Source organism: Cotesia typhae, unplaced genomic scaffold, assembly GCF_013202065.1.
Source record: "Cotesia typhae breed Kobodo isofemale line unplaced genomic scaffold, CoteBio_Ctyphae contig_5, whole genome shotgun sequence".
Classification (NCBI taxonomy): domain Eukaryota; kingdom Metazoa; phylum Arthropoda; class Insecta; order Hymenoptera; family Braconidae; genus Cotesia; species Cotesia typhae.
Genome location: NW_027423757.1, coordinates 4972954 through 4992932, shown reverse-complemented (window position 1 = coordinate 4992932; position 19979 = coordinate 4972954). Strand labels below are relative to the sequence as shown.

Here is a 19979-nt window from a genome sequence, read left to right as displayed (position 1 = left end):
CATATTTTTTGTATAATGAATAAAAAAACAAAGTATATGATTGACATTATTATATTTTACTTGAAAAATATCCACGCAACGTTCATGTTAATTGAAATAACACTGGCCAAACGCGTTGGGATTGTCAATTTAATAAATTTAACGAAACAAATAAATATTATTACTATTATTACTATGAATGAACAAATGAATAAATATATTATTATGAAATTTAATTATATTATATTAAAGATAAATTATTATATGTATTACGAAGATGATTATATGTAATTACTTAAGTCCTTAGTATCTTCTCATTTGTAACAGGGTACATAATTTTAATTTCATTACTGAATTTTAAATGTAATTTTGTCGATTACTAAAGAAAAATATATGTCATATTAAATTATATCACAGTATAATTTAATACACATGTATATTTCTCGTTAGTATAAATTTTGAGCAAATTATTGTAGAGAAAGAGAGAGAGTTTCAAACGAAATCGATAACGCTGAAGAAGTGAAGAGTAAACATATTATTAAACTATTAAATGATTAAATGATCTATAATAACAAAATAATATTGTGTGTTATATATTATAAATTATGAAATGCAAATAATTAATATTAGATGTATATTAAATTAATAATTATATTTAACATTAATATTAAACTCTGATTTTGTGAGCCTAATTAACGCTTTTTAAAATATTTTTTGATGATTAATTACGACAATGTCAAAAATGATTAATAAAATTTTGTTTAAATATTTTTACTTAAGAAAATCTACATTCCAATCACTCAGTACTTATTTACGATTAATAAACAAAATATTTCTATTAAATTTTTTTATCTAATCAATTTTATCAGCTCTTTTCCAATAATTTTAAAATCAATTATAATTATCAATACAAACACGACTGAATATTATATATTTGATTTCACTTAAAACAATAAAATTAATAAAGAAAGAATATCAATACATTATTCTAAACTTGAATATTTAATGTAAATTAACTTTAATGAATTGATAATAATTCAAAGAACAATGAAAATAAAAAATAAGCATTCTTTAAAATTTATGAAAATTTAGTTACTGATAATTTATTTTTTCCTATTTATTTATATTTATTCAGATAAGTTTATCAATTGAATACAAAAAGAAATTTATTTACTCGACCAGAAATCAAAAAATTTTGAAAACACTTGATTAATTTTTGGGCTCTGTAATAATAATTAACGATAATAATGATAAAAAAAAAAATTATAAATACAATAATCACACATAACTTATATTTCTCGTTTTCACATGCGACTTCCAGCAAAAATAATGTATACATAACACAAAAATACTCAAGAAAAATTTTTAAAACACTCATTCATATATACATATATGATAAACTATTAAACCATCTGTGAGTCTGCCTCGTCTTTTATAAAATTCTTGCTATATTCAAACAATGACTTTTATTATTTACCATTTTCATAATTGTCCTTCTCTATTCTAGTATCCTTATTGTTAATTTTATTTTAAAGGAAAAATTGTAGAATTTAAAAATCAATATTTTAAAATAATATAGAACATATCTATGTTTTTTCAGACTGCATTCAAAAGATACTGTGCGGTAATGTTGCAGCAAATGTATACAGAAAATTCATGAAATCGATACCGTCGCTCGCATTTGAAGCTTTTATCTCATAAGCTGAGCTACCAGGCTTGACTAAGCTTTAAAAATTCTTTAAAAGTTTGTTAACTCGGTAGGTCCTTATAAACTTCAATACTTTAATATTCGCATTCCGGAAGATAGCTGCTAAAAATATTCAAGTTCTCAAGTTGATTAATATTTAATTTAATGTAAAAGTACTTAGCGTTTTTTTTTTATTTTTTTTTTTTTCAGAAGTTTGTTTAATAAGTCAACTTCTTTGAATTCCATAGCAAAATATTGGATTTTTTTTATTAACTTCGTATGCATAGAATTCTCACAAAATTCTATACCTCAGGCGACGGTTTTTTGCAGCTATTATACTTTTAAATAATGTGAAGAATTCTTTTTAATTTTATTCACGCGTTACTTTAATTAAGAGGTAATTTTATAGAATTATAAGCCGTTCAATATTTAATTCTGATTTTATTTTGAAGAAGAAGATAGATGCTTTATTATGTCAAGGTTTAATGGCCGAATGGCAAACTTATAAAAAATACAGACGTAATTAAAGGTACATCATATATACATATAAAGATAATGAAAAGTATACAATTAGAGTGATAATTAACAATATCGACTGGTATCATTATTATTAATCTTAATAATATTTGCTAGAGTAACTATTTAATTATAATCTATTCTACACAGTAAAAAAATTTTCATCATTTTGTGGAGTGTTAAAATTTGTGTGTTGAATATTACACTCTAGTGTGTAAAATTTAACATTCTCATGTGTTGATTCAATAATTTAACACTCAAGAATGTTAAAAATTCTTTGTAAGAATAATAAAATTTATTTTAAGCCGTAAGATGGACGGGGGGGGGGGGCAGGATGGTCGATCTTTACAAGCATCGAATGTTATAATTCTATGTATAATGCTTGTAAAGCTACCTTTGAAGTATTTTTATGTTTAATAGTAGCCTACTATCAAACAAAATCAGGTAGAATTTACAGGATTTTTCATATAAAAATTCTTTGTAAAAATAATAATAAAAACACACAAGAATGTTAAATTCTACACCCTAGAGTGTAATATTAAACACAAAAATTTTAACACTACACTATGACGAAAAATTATTTACTGTGTAAATTTAAAAATTAATAACATAAAAAAACATAATTTGAATTTAATCAATTTCTTCAATTGCTTAATAAAATTCAGTAAGTAATAATAAATTTTTAATAAATTAGTGTTGTTAAATGTTCAGATTAAATAAGTGGTCTTATTTTTAAAAATCTCCAAGCTCGCATAATCTATAATGTCAGAACAAGAAGAAAATTCTATCTGTAGTAATTTTACGTAGAACACCAAGTATATAACTTTAAAAAAAATTATTTTATTTATTTCTTGACTGCAGTTAATTGAAATAATTGACCCCATCATTCCTGGTTAATAAAAATATTTTACAAATTAATATATAGATCAATTTCTTCATATAAAAACTATTATCTCAATTCTATTTCAACAAAGCTTTTAATTCCACCATAAAATTATTTATTTATTAATTAAAAATAAGGTTAATGATTTTGCTCCAGAAAAATCTTGAAATTTTATACTTAACAAATGGCATTTAAAAACTAATAATTATTACAATTATAGTTTTATCCGAAACGGAATGATAAAAATATTTTTAGTAGATAGCAACTGTCTGTATTGTTTTAAATAATCCGCTAATTAAAACGATTTAAGCTATAATAAGCAGTGATTAAAAATAGCCAACGCATTTTTGTGATTTATTACGCATGCGTACAACAAAAAAAAAGATTTTTATGTAACACCGCTCATTTTAAATAACCCGCTTTTTTATGTGGATATATACATGTATATAAGGTAAGCAACTGTGTCATCGGATCATTCGTGTACCAACTGTTGGCTGTGATAGTTCGACCTAAAAAGAGTAAAAATAAAAAAGTTTGCTCAAAAAACAAAAATAAATAAAAATATTTATCAAATAAATTAAAAATCTTACTAATTGTAAATAATAAGTGATAAGAAAGGTCAATGTGTTAAATAAAAGTATTGATTAACTTTTGACACGGTTCTGAAAACCCAACCTTCAAAATTCCAAGGAGATAATTATTGACAAAAATTAAAAAATAAAAGAAGAACAATTGTAAATAATTTTATTATTTAAAAAATATTGTAAATTTAACATTCCAATAGTAAGGTATGTCGATATTACTTTGTACATATTGGATTACAACTAATTAAATATCATTAATTTAATTTATCTCAGTTAATTACAAGCATAAGGCTGTAAAAGATAAAACTTGATGATATCTAACGTCAACAAATAATAGTACTAAAATCTCTACTCAGGGATTCGTAACAGTGGAATCTGTCTTAGTAAAATTCAGATAAATCATGAGTAATTTATCACAAAAATTAAGCAACAGAAAACTGATCGTCGATGGATTAGCAGTGCTATTTGGTATTGGAGCATGGATTGGAATCAATGGTATTTATGTTCAATTGCCTCTTTTCGTCCTGTCGGCACCTGAGCAATGGGAACTACCAACCTACATGGTCATGTTGGTTCAATTAGCTAATTTGGGACCAATACTTTATACTTTATATGCCAAGTAAGTATTTATTTTTATTTAATTATAGTAAAAGTACTTACTGGACATCCAAAAAATTATTATACTTAAATCAGCAGATACCCGAAAAATTATTTATTTTACAAAAAATGATTTTTAAAAATTACATCATCTTTTTTTTAGAATTTTTTCAACTTAATTATTAACAAAAAAAATCCAATAATCGGCTGCCCAATTTTAAAATTCAGTAACTGTAAAATTTTTATACCTGATTTTTTTTAGTATTGCTGCATTTTTTAGAACTTTTAGACCTTAATTTCAAGTAATTTTTCTTAAAAATATTTATATTTAAGTATTTTCTATTCATAAACCAAATTTTTTATCAATTTGGCGTCTAAACCTTTTTTTAATAATCTTAAAATTGTCAGTTACACAATAAATGTTAAATTTACACATAAAAGTGTTAAATATTTAACATAAAAATTTTTAACACAAAATTTTTTGATGCAATGACGCAAGATTTATTACTATGTATTTCTAGCATACAATTTTATTAAAAGAAAAATACATAATAAATTTTTTGGATGCCTACTATTTTTTTTTATCATCAAGTAATAAAGTAATAAAATATTTTTTGTGTAGATATTCATCATGGTCTCGTGATCATTATATAATATATGGTCTAATAGGTACAGAAACAATAGCAATATACACGATGTCGCTGACGTACAAAAACACATCGACGATCTTTAGTAACGATCACTCAACAGCCCTACTTGGTCTAATGTTCCTTACAGCAGTTGTAGGATGCACCAGCTCGGTATTATTCATACCATACATGAGAAACTACCGTGAGATATACCTAGTGTCTTATCTGGTAGGCGAAGGCCTGAGTGGATTCTTTCCCAGCGTATTAGCGCTGATTCAAGGAGTCGGTGGTAATTCAGAGTGTAAATACGTGATAAAGCCAGGAAATGTAAACGCAACGTTGGAAATAATCCATCCGGAACCAAGATTTTCGACGGAAGTATTTTTCGTGATACTTGGTACGATATTATTTTTAAGTTTTTTGTCATTCGTGGGGTTGAACAAACTTCCTATTGCCCGTGGCGAGCGTTCTAAGCCACCAGGATGTACAGAGACACTGCCAACGGAGACAAACGCCCCGCCGAGCTACAAGACAACTGCGGGATGGTGTATGTCTAAACAAATGTACATATATTTATTATCAATTATGGGATTCGTTTGCTTCTTAGACCACAGTATCTTACCGAGCATACAATCTTACGCGTGCTTGCCGTATGGTAACGTCGCTTATCACTTAACGGTGACTCTATCGTCGATGGCCAGCCCACTTTCAATGTGTCTAGGATTTATTTGGACTCCACCAAAATCTGATGGCTTTAGACATCATCAAAATCTGAGACTTTTTACGATACTTACTGGTATTATTTTGATACTCTCTAGCTTTGTAATGTTCTTAGCTGTTGAATCACCAACCCCGCCACTTCAAGGTACGTGGAGAGGTGAAATGCTGGTTGTTGTTTTGTGGATTGTACTTAAAGGACTACTAGGTTTTGTAAAAATGGGAATCACAACGCTGTTCAGTGGAGATCCAGGTCGTGGTCTCTATTACACAGGCGTCGCTACACAAGTTGGATCTCTGATAGGCGCAGCAATTATATTTACGCTAATGAAATACGGTGGAATATTCCAAACCTATTCACCTTGTGCAGCTTTGACTGCTCACTGAACTAGAATCTTATTTTATTATTTATATAAAAACAATTTTGAACAATTTTTTTTTTTTTTTTTTTTTTTTTTTTTTTAAATCAATTGTATTGTTTTTATTAGTTGAATTATTGATTACAATTAATTTTTTAAGTTGTGCAACATACAAATAAAATATTTAAATGGATGAATTTACATGTGTTACGAAAGAATTGATATCTATTTAGACATTTTTAATAGGGATCAATTTAATTCAAATCAACGATTGCTTCTTCCAATTTAATATAATATTGTTTTTATATTTTTATTCCTTGCAACGATGTTAGATTTTTATTAAATTTATAAATCGTCATAAGCGAATATCATGATGATTTTTTTTAGTTTAAAATTATGCACGTTAAGTAAATTAATTTTTTTTTTTTACAGTATTCTGTATTTTTATGTAGACCAATTTATTGAATGTGGATAGTGTTAATGAATAATAATAAAAAGTCACAAATGAAATAAAATATTTAAAGTATGTATATTTTGATGAAAAAATAAACAATTAAATGTTTATTTGTAAAATACTTAAAGTACGAATGTATAATATTGTTGAGATATAAAACGTTTTATAAATAAAATTTCGAATGTTATTAAAACGTAGTTTATTTATTTATAAATTAAATATGCAATATTTTGTAATTTTTAATAACACTGAAGTTAAAAGATATTAAAAATGTTTTTGAAATTAAAAAAAATAATTTAATTAAAAAGTTTCACATGTGAAAATTAAATGTCATTAAATTTAGCTATCACTTGACAATTTTTTAATTTAATTTGATAAAAAAATTTTTTTTAAAAAATTATTTTTAAGAAATTGCATTTTTTATTTTATTTAATTTCTACAAGTCCATTTTTGTCATAATTTATTTATTAAAGAAAATTTTAAAAATCATGAAGTGACAGCTAAATTTAATGTCATGAAAATTAATATAAATTACAAGTGAAAATTTTTAGAAGGATTTTTTTTTGTAATTAATTTTTAAAATTAACAGCTGACCGCTACTTCAGTATAATAATTTTTATTTTAAATTATAATTATAATTACAACTAATTACTAAGTTGGCAGCATTGCTGAGTAATTATTTGTTTTACTTTCTCTGTCGGGCATTGGAAAGTTGATCTTAAAAAAAGACAAGTAAACACATTGAGAAAACAGTTAAAAAAAAGTTGATAATAAAATTTAATGAATTTTCCCATTGAATTATAAATAAAAAAACATTGTTATTGATTAAGACATAATAATTATTCTGTGATTGGGTATATATTTTTTTATTACTATAAAATTCGAATGAAACATTTATTTAACCATAAATAGTAAACATGTCAAATACAGTCGATGATAAAGACAATGACATTTTGTCAGAAGATAATTCACAAGATGAATTGTGTGATAGAATAACTCTCCAAGAACTTCCAATAGAGGTAAATTATTTAACTATTAATTTATTTTATTTAAATATTTATTGTACGCATTGATTGAATTTTTTGATGACAGCTGATCGACGCCATTTTAAAATAATTTCAAATGGATGAAAATGCATTTTACATAGTTAATAATAACAATAACAAATTTTTAATTTCAGATATTTCTCCACATATGTTCATTCTTGGATGCATCAACGCTGGTTCATCGTTTGGGGATGACATGCAAGCAGTTTTATAATATTTTAGATGATGATTCATTATGGAAAGCTAGGATCAGTCGTGTGTGGCCAAACTCACGGTTTCCAATTTTACCTCCTGGTTAGATTATATTGGTAGCATCTTACTTGCACCAAAAATATCATTCAGTAAATAACACCGGCACACAAAAAAAAAAAAGTTGTCTGTACTTGGGACGCGCCACATATATTCCCATGTAATTTGACCCGCTGAACCCGAATTTGAGGTCCGTTTGGCCCCTACACCCTAGGATTTTGAGAAAACTGTAAAAAACCGAAAAAAAACGGGAAAATTGGGGGTTTTGGTGATTGAAAAATTTTTTTAGATTCTAACTATGCATGATTTTCATGTATTTCGATCTGCTTTATACTTATCTGAAGTGTACTCAGACCAGCAGCCATTAAAAGTCTAAGTAAATCCCGAAAAACCCATGAAAATTGCGAAAAAAACAAAAATTCCCAATATTGTGATAAAAAAATGTATTGAGCTAAATATATGATGATTTTCATGTAGGTTTATCGACGACATATAAATCTCCAACTTTTATAACTCAGACGTCTCGAAAACATCAAACAAATGTGCAAAAAACCCCGAAAATTGGAAAAAAATCAAATGTAATATAATAAAAATCGAGTTATTATTCAAAATAAATAAAAAAATCATATCATTCGATCTGTGGTGCATAAAAAAAAGTATTTCGTCCTAAGACTTAAAAAAATTAATTTTTTCGGAAAATATCATCAAAACCCTTTGGATTTGAATTTTAATTCGTTCTCCGCTTATATCTCACCCTTTTATCTTCAAACGTCCTGCATAAAGGGTTTCTCTTTCGTTTCCTCTCTTCTTCGGGTAAATCTCTCTTCAGAGTCCAACAATGATCTGCCATCATATTTACATCCCACGTTCCTTGATATCGTTTTTCCATCACACTAATGTCTTGATGGAATCTCTCACCTGCTCTTCACTAAAATCACCAAGATTTTCAGGAAAGTGTGAAAGATGAGAATGTAAATAGTGCAATTTTGTATTCATTAAGCAACCTAAAGTATTATAGTTGTATAACAACTCGTCAACTAAAGTTGCGTAGTTATCACTTTTCGTATTCCCTAAAAATTGCTGTGATACTTCCTTAAAACTTCCCCAAGCTGCTCTCTCAATCTCGTTCATCTCATATTCAAGATTAGCATCCTGGAATAGAGTCCGAATTTGGGGTCCATCAAAATTCCTTCTTTTAATTTAGCGTCACTTATAGCTGGAAATTTTTCGCCCAAGTACTTAAAACAGTTTCCATCTTTATCCAGAGCTTTGACAAATTGCTTCATAAGGCCAAGCTTGATATGAAGTGGGGGCAGCAAGTACTTGGAAGGATCAATTAGAGATTGTCGCGTAACATTGTGAGAACCAGGATTCAAATTTGTTCTTGTTGGCCATTCTTTTTGAATGTAATGATTCTTTCGGTCTCGGCTATCCCACAAACATAAGAAGCAGGGGTACTTTGTGAACCCTGATTGTTGGCCTAGCAATATTGTTGCAATTTTCAGATCACCACAAACCTTCCATTGATGTTCTGAATAGTTTATTTTATCTAATACAAGGGTCCCTGCATCGTAAAACACTTATTACTTGTGCCTGCCATGACGGCATTCAAGCCGTTAACCCAGGGACTATGCCAGACGGTCCTGTTGCCCGCCGTCACCACGTGGAGGTGCCCTGGTTACAGGCACAAGCATTTAAGCAAGAAATCGATTCTGAGCCCAAAAAGTTCCTAGAAGTGAAAACCCTGAAACATCAGCTTAAAGAAAAAAAAATTTATTAACTAAAAATACAACAGCTTATTTTTATCGTGATAGGGAAAAAAATCTGATAACATTTTTAAAACGGCGAAAATTCATTAGTGGACTGTTCAGATGTAAGAAGTTTGATTGATGAGTTAAAGCCGAACACTTTCAGGACGAGGAGTGAAAGTTTTTCATTGCTTTGTCTAAGCGAAGTCTCAAAGCACCGACTCCAGTAGCTCATTTGACCAAAAATCATTGAAAAGTTTGTGGTGATCTGAAAATTGCTACACTAGTTAAGCCAACAATCTGGTTCACAATATATCCCTTCTTGTATGTTTGTAGGATAGTCACGATTGGAAAATTCCCTACAGTAGAAAAGAACGGCCAACAAGAAAGAATTTGAATCATGGTTCTCACAACGTTATGCGAGAATCTCTCATTAATCCTTACAAGTACTTGCTGCCACCACTTTATATCAAGCTTGACCTTATGAAGCATTTTGTCAAAGCTCTCGATAAAAATGGCAACTGTGTTAAGTACTTGGACGAAAAATTTCCAGCTATAAGTGACAATAAATTGAAAGAAGGAATTTTTATGTACCCCAAATTCGGACTCAATTCCAGGATGCTAATCTTGAGTATGAGATGCACAAGATTGAGAGAGCAGCTTGGGAAGTTTTAAGGAAGTATCTCGAAATTTTTAGGGAATGTGAATACAAAATTGCACTATTTACAATCTCATCTTTCACACTTTCCTGAAAATCTTGGTAATTTCAGTGAAGAAAGAGAAGAAACATTCCATCAAAACATGAGTGGATGTCAATATGATGGTAGATCATTGTTGGACTCTGAAGAGAGATTTACCCGAAGAAGAGAGGAAACGAAAGAGAAACCCTTTATGCAGGACGTTTGAAGATAAAAGGGTGAGATATAAGCGGAGAACGAATTAAAATTCAAATCCAAAGGGTTTTGATGATATTTTCCGAAAAAATTAATTTTTTTAAGTCTTAGGACGAAATACTTTTTTTTTATGCACCACAGATCGAATGATATGATTTTTTTATTTATTTTGAATAATAACTCGATTTTTATTATATTACATTTGATTTTTTTCCAATTTTCGGGGTTTTTGCACATTTGTTTGATGTTTTCGAGACGTCTGAGTTATAAAAGTTGGAGATTTATATGTCGTCGATAAACCTACATGAAAATCATCATATATTTAGCTCAATACATTTTTTTATCACAATATTGGGAATTTTTTGTTTTTTTTCGCAATTTTCATGGGTTTTTCGGGATTTACTTAGACTTTTAATGGCTGCTGGTCTGAGTACACTTCAGATAAGTATAAAGCAGATCGAAATACATGAAAATCATGCATAGTTAGAATCTAAAAAAATTTTTCAATCACCAAAACCCCCAATTTTCCCGTTTTTTTTCGGTTTTTTACAGTTTTCTCAAAATCCTAGGGTGTAGGGGCCAAACGGACCTCAAATTCGGGTTCAGCGGGTCAAATTACATGGGAATATATGTGGCGCGTCCCAAGTACAGACAACTTTTTTTTTTTTGTGTGCCGGTGTAATTAATTAAAATTACTGATTTTACTAACTAAATTAGTTTTTCCCTTATCATTTAAATTAATAATAATAAAATAATAACACTACTAACAAGTATACTAACAGTAGTAGATCCTCGACAATTTAAATTTTTTATAAAAAAATTTAACATAGTTTTATTAATAATGATTCATTTTTTATAGATGAAAATGATAAATTATTTTGGAAATTGTCATGTGTCGCTGTTGAACGTCAATCGTATTTATGGAGAAATGTTGAAACGTTTGATAATTTTTCACTTGAAGATGGACATTATGGTACCGTAGATGGATTATTACTGATGGATGTAAGTAAAATATATTAAGGGGCACAACTAGTGTGACAGCCTAAAAAAAAGGCGGTTTTTGGGAATTAATATAAAAGAAACTTCTGTATGAATTGTTTTAAAATTTTAATTGTATATTAATACATATTTTGAGAATACACAGTAAAATTTTTGAAGAAAAAAATCACTGTTGGAGTGATTCCCGCCTTCTCCATAATTAATTTAAAATAATTAATTTTACAAATTTTAAAATTCCGAAAATGATCCTACTTTAACTTGAAATTTTGATATGTTATTTTTAAAGGTATGACCTATCGAAATATAAAAAAAAAATAGATTTTTTGAAAATTTCACACTGGTTGTACCCCTGAAACAGGAATTAAGAGATATTTAATCAGTTTTAGAATTTTATGACAAATAAATTATTGTAAAAAAATTACAAATCCAAATCTACATGTAGGAATTTAAGAGAACTGTCAAAGTAAATTTTTAAAAATAATTTTTAATAATTAATTAATTTTTTTAATCAAACCAAAAAGTAATAGTCGACTGATTTCAGAATTATGCGAATTAAATATCATTAAATTTTTTTTTAATTGCTATTACATGAAAGCTAAATGTTATTACTTATTAATTAGGTAATTATATACTTTACAGAATAACTAATTATGAGTAACGATCATAATAATTACAATAATAATGATGAAAATCATTAATAATTGACTAAATAAACTATGCTTGCATTAATTAAAGAGAAAAATTAATAATAAAAAATTTGAATAAAATATATTTAGAGTGGTCAAATTTGCATTTCTTCTGGACGTGACAGATCGTTGATATGCTGGAGGCTAAAATCTGCTGAGCATGAAGAGAAAATTCAAATGCATCAAAGCTTCGGACATGATGGATGGATCCGCGATATAACATTAATGCATAATAAACTTTATAGCTGCAGTTGGGATCAAAGAGTTATAGAATGGGGCGTATCAAACGTTGACATTAATTTTGTAAATAAAATTGAATTATTCAGGTACAGCATCGTATTAAATTCCTATTCAATTATTTAATCATAAATTTAATCAATATTAATATCAGTGCAGTTGTTTAATTCCTCAATCGTTTACTTTTATTATATTTTTTTTATAGAGATAAAACGAGTGCATTGCTGTGTATCGCTTCGAATCCGGAGCTTAATTTATTGGCAACAGGGTCGTTTGCTAAAACGATTTCTGTATTAGATCCGCGAAATCAATCGCCTCTTGTTAATGAATACCAAGCTCACCAAGGACCTGTACTTAAAGTTAAGATGAACTCTCAGTACATTGTATCAGCAAGTGAAGACAAGCGTATAACTATTTGGGATCAACGAGCTCAAAAAATACTCAAAAAAATAATGGTTAACTATTATTTGATTTTTTTTTTTTAAGTACAATAATGTATTTTTTATTAATGAATTAATTTTTTTATTGTAGATTTCAAAAGAGTCATTCCCAATGAGTATGTTTATGTACAAAGACACTGTATATATTGGAGATAGCGCTGCTAATATTCATATATTAGATATCCACAAGGAATTTGATATTATTCGAACTTACGAGACTGAACATACTAAAGGAATTACGGGCATTCATGTCACACCGGGAAGTATTTTAACCAGTTCATTAGACTCTACTGTTAGAATTTCAAGTCCGACTGATCCACCTCGACAATTCACCATCTTACAATCTCGTCATGGTGATATCGCTGGGGTAAATATAATTATTAGTAGATTAAATAGAAAACTAATGATTGCATTTTTTTGGAATGGTCTTTTTTTTTTTTATTATGTAACCAGTACAGATTCAAAGTAGTTTTTTTTTTTTTTTATTTATTTCACTAAACTTTTTTTGCAGATGGAATACCAGAATGAAGTACTTGCCGTATGTGGTGATAGCGCAATTCAAATATGGAGACCTACGACTGAACACGCCTGCTAATATTTATACACAAATTTAATTGAAATTTGACTGCCAAAATTAATTTATAACGTACTGATTTTCAATACGTTTGCTTTTTCCATTTTTAATGAGTTTTTCATTAATAATGTTAGCCTTTTTTTTTTTTCTAACATTATGATTAATTTTTCTTTCTATGAAATACTTATATATATTATATATATCCACAATCTTTATCATGAATTACATCAATTAATATAATTACTTTTTTACAAAATTGTACGTAAGTTATGGATACTAAAAAATATTTTTACTTACTGTTACGTTCCCCTTAAATTTATAATATTTAATTAAATTTTTAATTAAAAAATTTTAACTGCTTCGTTGGTGATGAATAAAATTCATCATCAGCGAAGTAACGGAAATCGTTTGTGATAAGAGAGTCGCCGGGCTATAGCCTAAACATCGTGAGAGCTGGACTCCGACGACTTCTCTAGGGTATCCTGAGATGCAACGTTGTCAATTTTATTAATTTTTATATTTCTTTGTACTCTGGATGCAAACCCAGAGGAGTCAGCGGATGAACATCTTCGGCCCCGGACTTATGTCCGGAGATGAACTGATTCCACCCAAATTATTAAGTCTTACAATATATTTTAATTAACGAAATTTTGTTGATTTATTCCTAATGAAACCATTCCTAAAGTTCTTATAATTTTGAGAGAGGATCTAGTGACAAAGCCCATTTGGAGTCTGTCGACTACCTAACGCGGCTAAACCTGAAAAAAAATTAAAATTAAATATCTCAAATTTTGAGAACATAACACTTACATACTCTAATATAAATAAATATTTAATTTTAGTAAAATTAAAAAAAAAATTATTACTGAATATTTTTTTTATTATTCATAATGAAGAAGTTAATGAATGTTAAAACTGTAATCGAGACAGCTTTATATCTATAAATAAAATACCTAAAATAAATTTCGTTTTTTATTTAAATAAAAAACTATTTTATTTCTAAAATTATTTATTTTCTAATCTTTTTCTTTATTTTTTTTTTTTTTTTGGACTTTATATTTTACTTAAAGTTTTTCTAAATTTATCTTATTTAGGATTTTAATCTTTTAGAGCTTTCAGTACATCCTAATGTCGGGAAAATTTTTCGAGAAACCGGACGAGACACTTAATGTTTTTCTCGTTTAATGTTTCTCGAATTTTATGCTTTAAAATAAAATTCGAAGAAACCATAAAATAAAATATTTAAAGAAAAAAAAATGTATTTTTAAAAAAAAATTTATTTAACAAAAACGGTCGTTGTAATTCTCGACCTAACACTTTTCCTCTTTTTTGTTGCGTCTTGGAACAACTTAACTCCCTCATTTTCTTCCAACTTGCGTTGCAGGAATGCCATTCCATGTAGGTTGTAGCCAACAGTATCCTAAAAAAAATTACAGCATATTATTACAAGAAATAATTATTTAGAATATAATAATCATGAGCAAAAATAACTTGAACCCACCCTTAATTTAGTTATTTTACTCATAGCTAAATCTCTGACTTCTTCCAAAATCGGTAACATAGTTGAATTCGCTACAATTGGTTCATGATGCGCTTGAATGAGAGTCAGTGCCAATCGAACCAATAATTCGGTTTGATAATCACTCTTCAATAGCCTGGGAAGATATTCAAGAATTTCGCATGCATCAGCATAAGGTAGAAGTAAAAGAGTTTCTTCCATGTCACTGTTAATAATTAATTTTTTTATCATTAATAAAGATACAAATATTTTATTAAATTACGAAATTTTAATTAATAATTATATAAGGTAAAGGACCCAGTTATTGACACTTGTAATTTTATTTTAATTGAAAAAAAATAAATCAACTCGAATAAATTAGTAAATATAATTTTTGAATTATTAATTTTAAGAAAATTGTTTTTTTTTTTGAGAACATTTTTTTTTTTTTTTCAAGGGGGACAATATATCTAAAAAAAATCGATCCTCCTTAATTAGAATAAAATTGCAAGTGTCAAATAACTAGGCCAGTGTCAATAACTGGGTCTTTTACTTTAGAGATATTTACCTTGCTCTAATTCGTTTGAATGTTTCCAATAAATATTCATCAGTAGTTTTACATTTGTATGCCTGCATTATTGGCGGTAAAGGTGGTGCTGCATTTGGAGGCTTTACATTTTCTAATTCTTTATTATATTCTTTGACCACATCCAAACATTCAAGAATCAATTCCGCCTGATTAAAACATAGTATAAGAACAATTACTAAAAATTAATTCTTATAGAATTAAAAATTTTTAAGAAATAAATAATCTTACCGCTTTTTCACTATTAACCGTCTTGCGTGAAGGCAATAATTGTTGTTTCTGTCCTGGCACTGCTGTAATTTCACCTGTAGCTAGCTCATTTTCTTGTCTTTCACGTTCTTCTTCAGCTTCATCCTCTAAAACTAAAGGCTCTGATGTTTTTTCATATAGCCTTATGACTTTATCAGCACCACAGGATACTACAAATACACCATTCGGCGATACAGCACAACACCAAGCTTCGCCAAAATGTCCCTACAAAGCATAAATGTAAATTCGATTTTATAATAACAATATATAAATAATAAACAGTCTCGTTGTTTTAGTGATGTAAATTTATTAATATTTAGTGTAACTTACTTGAAGAGTTATAATTTTTTGGAAATTATCCGCGTCCCACTCTTTAACTTTTCCATCCTTACTGCAAGTAAACAAATAATGTGTTTTTGGAACGAAACAAAGACCCATTACAGAATCATCGTGAGCAAACAATGATTTGTGACAATCACCAAAGTCCATTCCCCAAATTTTAATATTTCTGTCAGCAGATCCAGTGGCAATAAGCGTTGAGTCACTAGAAATGTCCATACAAAGAACCGGCAATTTATGACCATACAAAGATATAAAAAACTGAAAATATAAAGATAAGAGTAAATTAAAAAAATTAAATTAAGAACAATGCTATAATAAATCGCGTTCTAGATGCTATTGAGGCGCATACAGGCAAAAGGTCCCGGTGAAAAGCCATAAGGGCGTATAAAAAATTTTTTTTCGGGAATCAACGTAGTTTTGTCCGAAATGTGCAAAAATGCAAAAAAAAAAATTTATACGCCCTTATGGCTACCGGGACCCACCTTGAGTGCTATAAGGGTGTATAATATAAATTCTATTGTTTTTTTAAGTCCAAAAAAATTTTTTTTGCATTTCTGCAAGTTTCATACTAAAATATGTTAATTCTCGAAAAAAAAAATTTTTTAGACTTAAAAAAAAAATTGATTTTTATTATACACCCTTATGGCATCTGTAACGCAAAATATCGTAGATATTCAATTTTATATTGGTTCAAAGTATAATTACCTTGAGAGTATCGAAATAAAAAATTTTAACGGTAGAATCTAAAAGCGAAACTGCTATGTACTTATTATTGGGCGTGATTTTTACACACAGTACACCTTCTTCTAAATTTAGTGTATTTGAGTGGATCAATGACAATACTTTGCATTTTGTTTCTTTAGTTGTATCATCTATGAGTTCAAAATTCCAAAATTTAACAGTTTTATCAAGCCCGCCACTGGCAATCCCTTTCTGTAACATAATTTTATAATTATTATTTTTTTTCCTAAAAATAAATAAAATAATAAGATATTTAAATCAAGTAATGAGTTGTAATAAATACCAAATTGGGAAATAAAGCGACACTCGATAATTCTTGTTGATGTGCCGGAATTTCTTCAAGAATATCACCATTCGATATATCAATGATCAAAATCTTACCATCCTTCATTCCAGCAATAATATGTCTGTCACCAGGTACAAATGTAAGCGATAAGACATATCCACAACCAACAGTTTTAACACAAACCAAAGTTGATCTAGAAAATAATACAATTATTTAGTTTAAATGGTTACTTAAAAAAATAAGTGAATAATAATGATAAAAGCCAAATTACCGCTCCCATAGTTTAATAGATTCTCCACTAGCGGTTGCAAAAGCCGAATTGTCTGAACTGAAACAAACAGCTCGAACATCAGAGCGATGTCCTTGTAGCGAGATAGAAGATTTTAACATAACATTATTTTCCTCATCTTTTTTATTTTTAAGTTTCCTTTCATCGTTGGCAGATAATGAGTACAGTTCTAAAGAATTTGTATTGAGCCCAACACACACACGAACTTCACCACCGCCACCCAAAATTAAGTCAATTGATTTAACTTTGCTAGTAGCATTTATCGTGACAAGTCGTCTGACTTCATCATGAAGAGTTGAAGAAGCTTCCAAAGAAATACTTGCTTCATCTTGGTCAGCTTTGAGCGCTTTTTTCTTCTCTTTATTAAGTCGCTTGTTTGTTTTTTTAGTGACTTGATCTTCAGGAATCATGTAAAATAATTCTACGCTATTTCCACTTCCATGACAGCCAATAATGTCGTTAGTAGCATCAGTAGTCAGTGAAATTACGCGACCACGAGCAGCACGTAAGATACTGCCAATTTTTTCACATCTCAGTGGATAATTAACATCATTTGCTTCCTCTTCGTTAATATTTAGTGTATTATCATCGTCGTTATTTTCAACGTTAAATATTTTCCAAACACGTAATTCAGTGTCGTTACATCCGGTTACTAAGTATTTATCATTTTTAACCAGACAAAATCCCCATACTTCAGACCTGTGTCCTACCAGCGTATGGAAATTGTACTCTGTATCAAGATCCCAGAATTTAACGAAAGTATCTTTGGATGCACTTATCAGAATATTATTTTCTTTCATAAAAGATACTTTAGTAACTACTCCTTTGTGTCCTGCTAAACGACAGATTCCAGTTTCTGCTACGACATCCCAAACAATAATATCTGTATCCTAGAATTATAGAAAATAATTTTTACATTTAATTGTATGAATTTACTTTTGCTCAAGTAAAAAGAAAATATTAAATATTAAATAAAGAAACAAACTCTTGAAAATTTATTATGTTTGCAACCTCTTACTATTTAAATATTACATAAATTTTAAAAATTTTTTAGCCGAGTTAAAAAAAAAAAAAAAAGTAAGAATAGTGAGAAAATTTTAAATCCGTCGCCACTTTTTTTAAAATAAAAATTAAAAAAATTCCGTACGTGCGATGATAACTACATTCTTACTAATTAAAAAGCATTTTGGGTTTTTATTTTCAGATAATTCGTTTTCAAGTTGTCAAACCGACTATGGAGATGGAAATGTTTTCAAGTGCTCTACGAGATTGTTAATAACTTTGTAATAATTAAATATTTTTTAATAAAAATTTAGGGTAATAATCTTTAATGTACCCTTAATAAAATAAAAAAAGTCCGATCCCCAAATTCCTTTATTTTCCTTGTCAAAAAAATTCCCGAAAATCACCTCTTCTAAATGTACATTACAATACTTACGTGATTGAATAAAACTGTTAAATTTTTTGTACTTGCCATTAGGCTTATTGCCTTGGCATATAAAATAAATAAATAAAAAGAAAAAAATATTTAATACCTTAGAACCAGAGGCTAAGCGATGACCTAAAGAATCATAAGCCAGCGTGGTAATTTCCGATTTATGTCCCACAAAAATACTGATATTCTCTCCTGAACGTAAATCAAAAGTTTTAATTGTACCGTCGGCATAACCAACAGCAATATGACGCTTATTCGGTGATGCTGCTAATTGAGTAACCTCAGCCTTCTCTCCACTCAACACTTGAGCCTATGTGTAAAAAAAAATAAATAAACTGATAAAAAATAATTTTTTAAATATTTTAGATGTTTAGTTTATATTTACCTTTTCTCGAATGTTAAAATCCCAAATTACAACATTTTCACTTGCACCAGCAGCAACAAATCTACCATCCTTGCCTTCTAATGTAACAAACACGACATTACATTTTGAACTTGAAATTATATTTAAATTTCCAGAAGGAGCAAAACGCAAATACTGTTTTGTTAATCCCATAATTACAGTTTTTTAATATTATCAAAATGATAATTTTATGCGATGATTTCAACAATTTTTTTTTATTTAAAAACTTTGATGAACCATTGCTTTACAAGCAATTTAGTTTAAGTTTTATATAGGTTATGTATTCACAACGATGCACGTGTTTCTATTTTCATAAGCTTAAATGAATAGAGCGGATGAGACTTAACCTTGATATTTAAATACTTCTTACTCTCACATTTTCATGACACTGAAATCAGCCGACATTGACAGTTTTTTTGAGTTACATTAAAAATTAATTGTGAACAAAAAAATATTTTCAAATAATTTGTTTTTAATTTTTAGATGTGGAATTTTTTATTAAAATTCTTTCATAATAATTTATGACATTAAGCGTAACTGTCAATTCACAACTTTTTAATTTTCTTATTTAATTAATAAACAAATTTGATTCATAAAAATTGCAAATGTAATTTATTAAAATTTCTACATGTCAATATTTTTTAGTTTCTTTTTGTCATAATTTATTTGTTAAAAAAATTATCAAATGACTGCTAAATTAATTTTCATAATAATTTAGTTGTTGCAAGAAATGAAAATTAAGTTAGCCAAAATCTAAAAATTTTAAAAATTGTTTTTTTTTTATTAAAAGAATTATTACAAAAAAATAAAAAAAAAATTTCATCTTTAAAAAACTTGAAAAACTGAGTGCAATTTTTTAAAAATATTTTTTAG

General features: G+C 28.1%; 3 protein-coding genes across 5 annotated transcripts; 2 read left to right on the top strand and 1 right to left on the bottom strand.

Annotated features, from left to right (window-relative positions):
• Positions 1–3532: 3532 nt before the first annotated feature.
• On the top strand, positions 3533–6553 carry LOC141530508 (solute carrier family 52, riboflavin transporter, member 3-B-like). Of its 3 annotated transcripts, none has more exons than XM_074247648.1 (3): positions 3533–3853; positions 4006–4268; positions 4869–6553. In XM_074247648.1, the coding sequence occupies exons 2-3, from the start codon at positions 4051–4053 to the stop codon at positions 5977–5979; spliced, it is 1329 nt and encodes a 442-aa protein (XP_074103749.1). In that variant the 5' UTR covers positions 3533–3853; positions 4006–4050; the 3' UTR covers positions 5980–6553. The 3 variants fall into 3 exon arrangements, with proteins under 3 accessions (XP_074103749.1, XP_074103747.1, XP_074103748.1); XM_074247646.1 differs by having other exon boundaries at positions 3923–4268; positions 4869–6552; XM_074247647.1 differs by having other exon boundaries at positions 3533–4268; positions 4869–6552.
• A 543-nt stretch (positions 6554–7096) lies between these two features.
• Positions 7097–13925, top strand: LOC141530797 (F-box/WD repeat-containing protein 9). Its single transcript, XM_074248119.1, has 7 exons — positions 7097–7424; positions 7586–7745; positions 11201–11343; positions 12117–12352; positions 12469–12718; positions 12795–13070; positions 13215–13925. Exons 1-7 carry the CDS (start codon positions 7323–7325, stop codon positions 13296–13298), a joined length of 1251 nt encoding a protein of 416 aa, XP_074104220.1. The 5' UTR covers positions 7097–7322; the 3' UTR covers positions 13299–13925.
• Positions 13926–14068: 143 nt separating this feature from the next.
• Positions 14069–19403, bottom strand: LOC141530796 (WD repeat-containing protein 3). The gene is made up of 10 exons (XM_074248118.1): positions 19089–19403; positions 18804–19013; positions 17251–18158; positions 16977–17172; positions 16658–16885; positions 15941–16210; positions 15593–15835; positions 15344–15510; positions 14779–15001; positions 14069–14697 (listed from the first exon to the last, which is right to left on the bottom strand). Exons 1-10 carry the CDS (start codon positions 19257–19259, stop codon positions 14554–14556), a joined length of 2760 nt encoding a protein of 919 aa, XP_074104219.1. The 5' UTR covers positions 19260–19403; the 3' UTR covers positions 14069–14553.
• Between the last annotated feature and the right edge of the window lie 576 nt (positions 19404–19979).

Excerpts from the sequence above, each read along its gene's own strand:
- LOC141530796 (XM_074248118.1), bottom strand. The coding sequence starts at position 19,259 with ATGGGATTAACAAAACAGTATTTGCGTTTTGCTCCTTCTGGAAATTTA. Across the intron at positions 16,886-16,976 it reads TCGCTTTATTTCCCAATTTG|AAAGGGATTGCCAGTGGCGG; the intron begins GTATTTATTACA and ends ATTATGTTACAG. Across the intron at positions 16,211-16,657 it reads TTTATTTCGATACTCTCAAG|TTTTTTATATCTTTGTATGG; the intron begins GTAATTATACTT and ends TTATATTTTCAG.
- LOC141530797 (XM_074248119.1), top strand. The coding sequence starts at position 7,323 with ATGTCAAATACAGTCGATGATAAAGACAATGACATTTTGTCAGAAGAT. Across the intron at positions 7,425-7,585 it reads TCCAAGAACTTCCAATAGAG|ATATTTCTCCACATATGTTC; the intron begins GTAAATTATTTA and ends TTTTAATTTCAG. Across the intron at positions 12,719-12,794 it reads AAATACTCAAAAAAATAATG|ATTTCAAAAGAGTCATTCCC; the intron begins GTTAACTATTAT and ends TTTTTATTGTAG.
- LOC141530508 (XM_074247648.1), top strand. The coding sequence starts at position 4,051 with ATGAGTAATTTATCACAAAAATTAAGCAACAGAAAACTGATCGTCGAT. Across the intron at positions 4,269-4,868 it reads CTTTATACTTTATATGCCAA|ATATTCATCATGGTCTCGTG; the intron begins GTAAGTATTTAT and ends TTTTTTGTGTAG.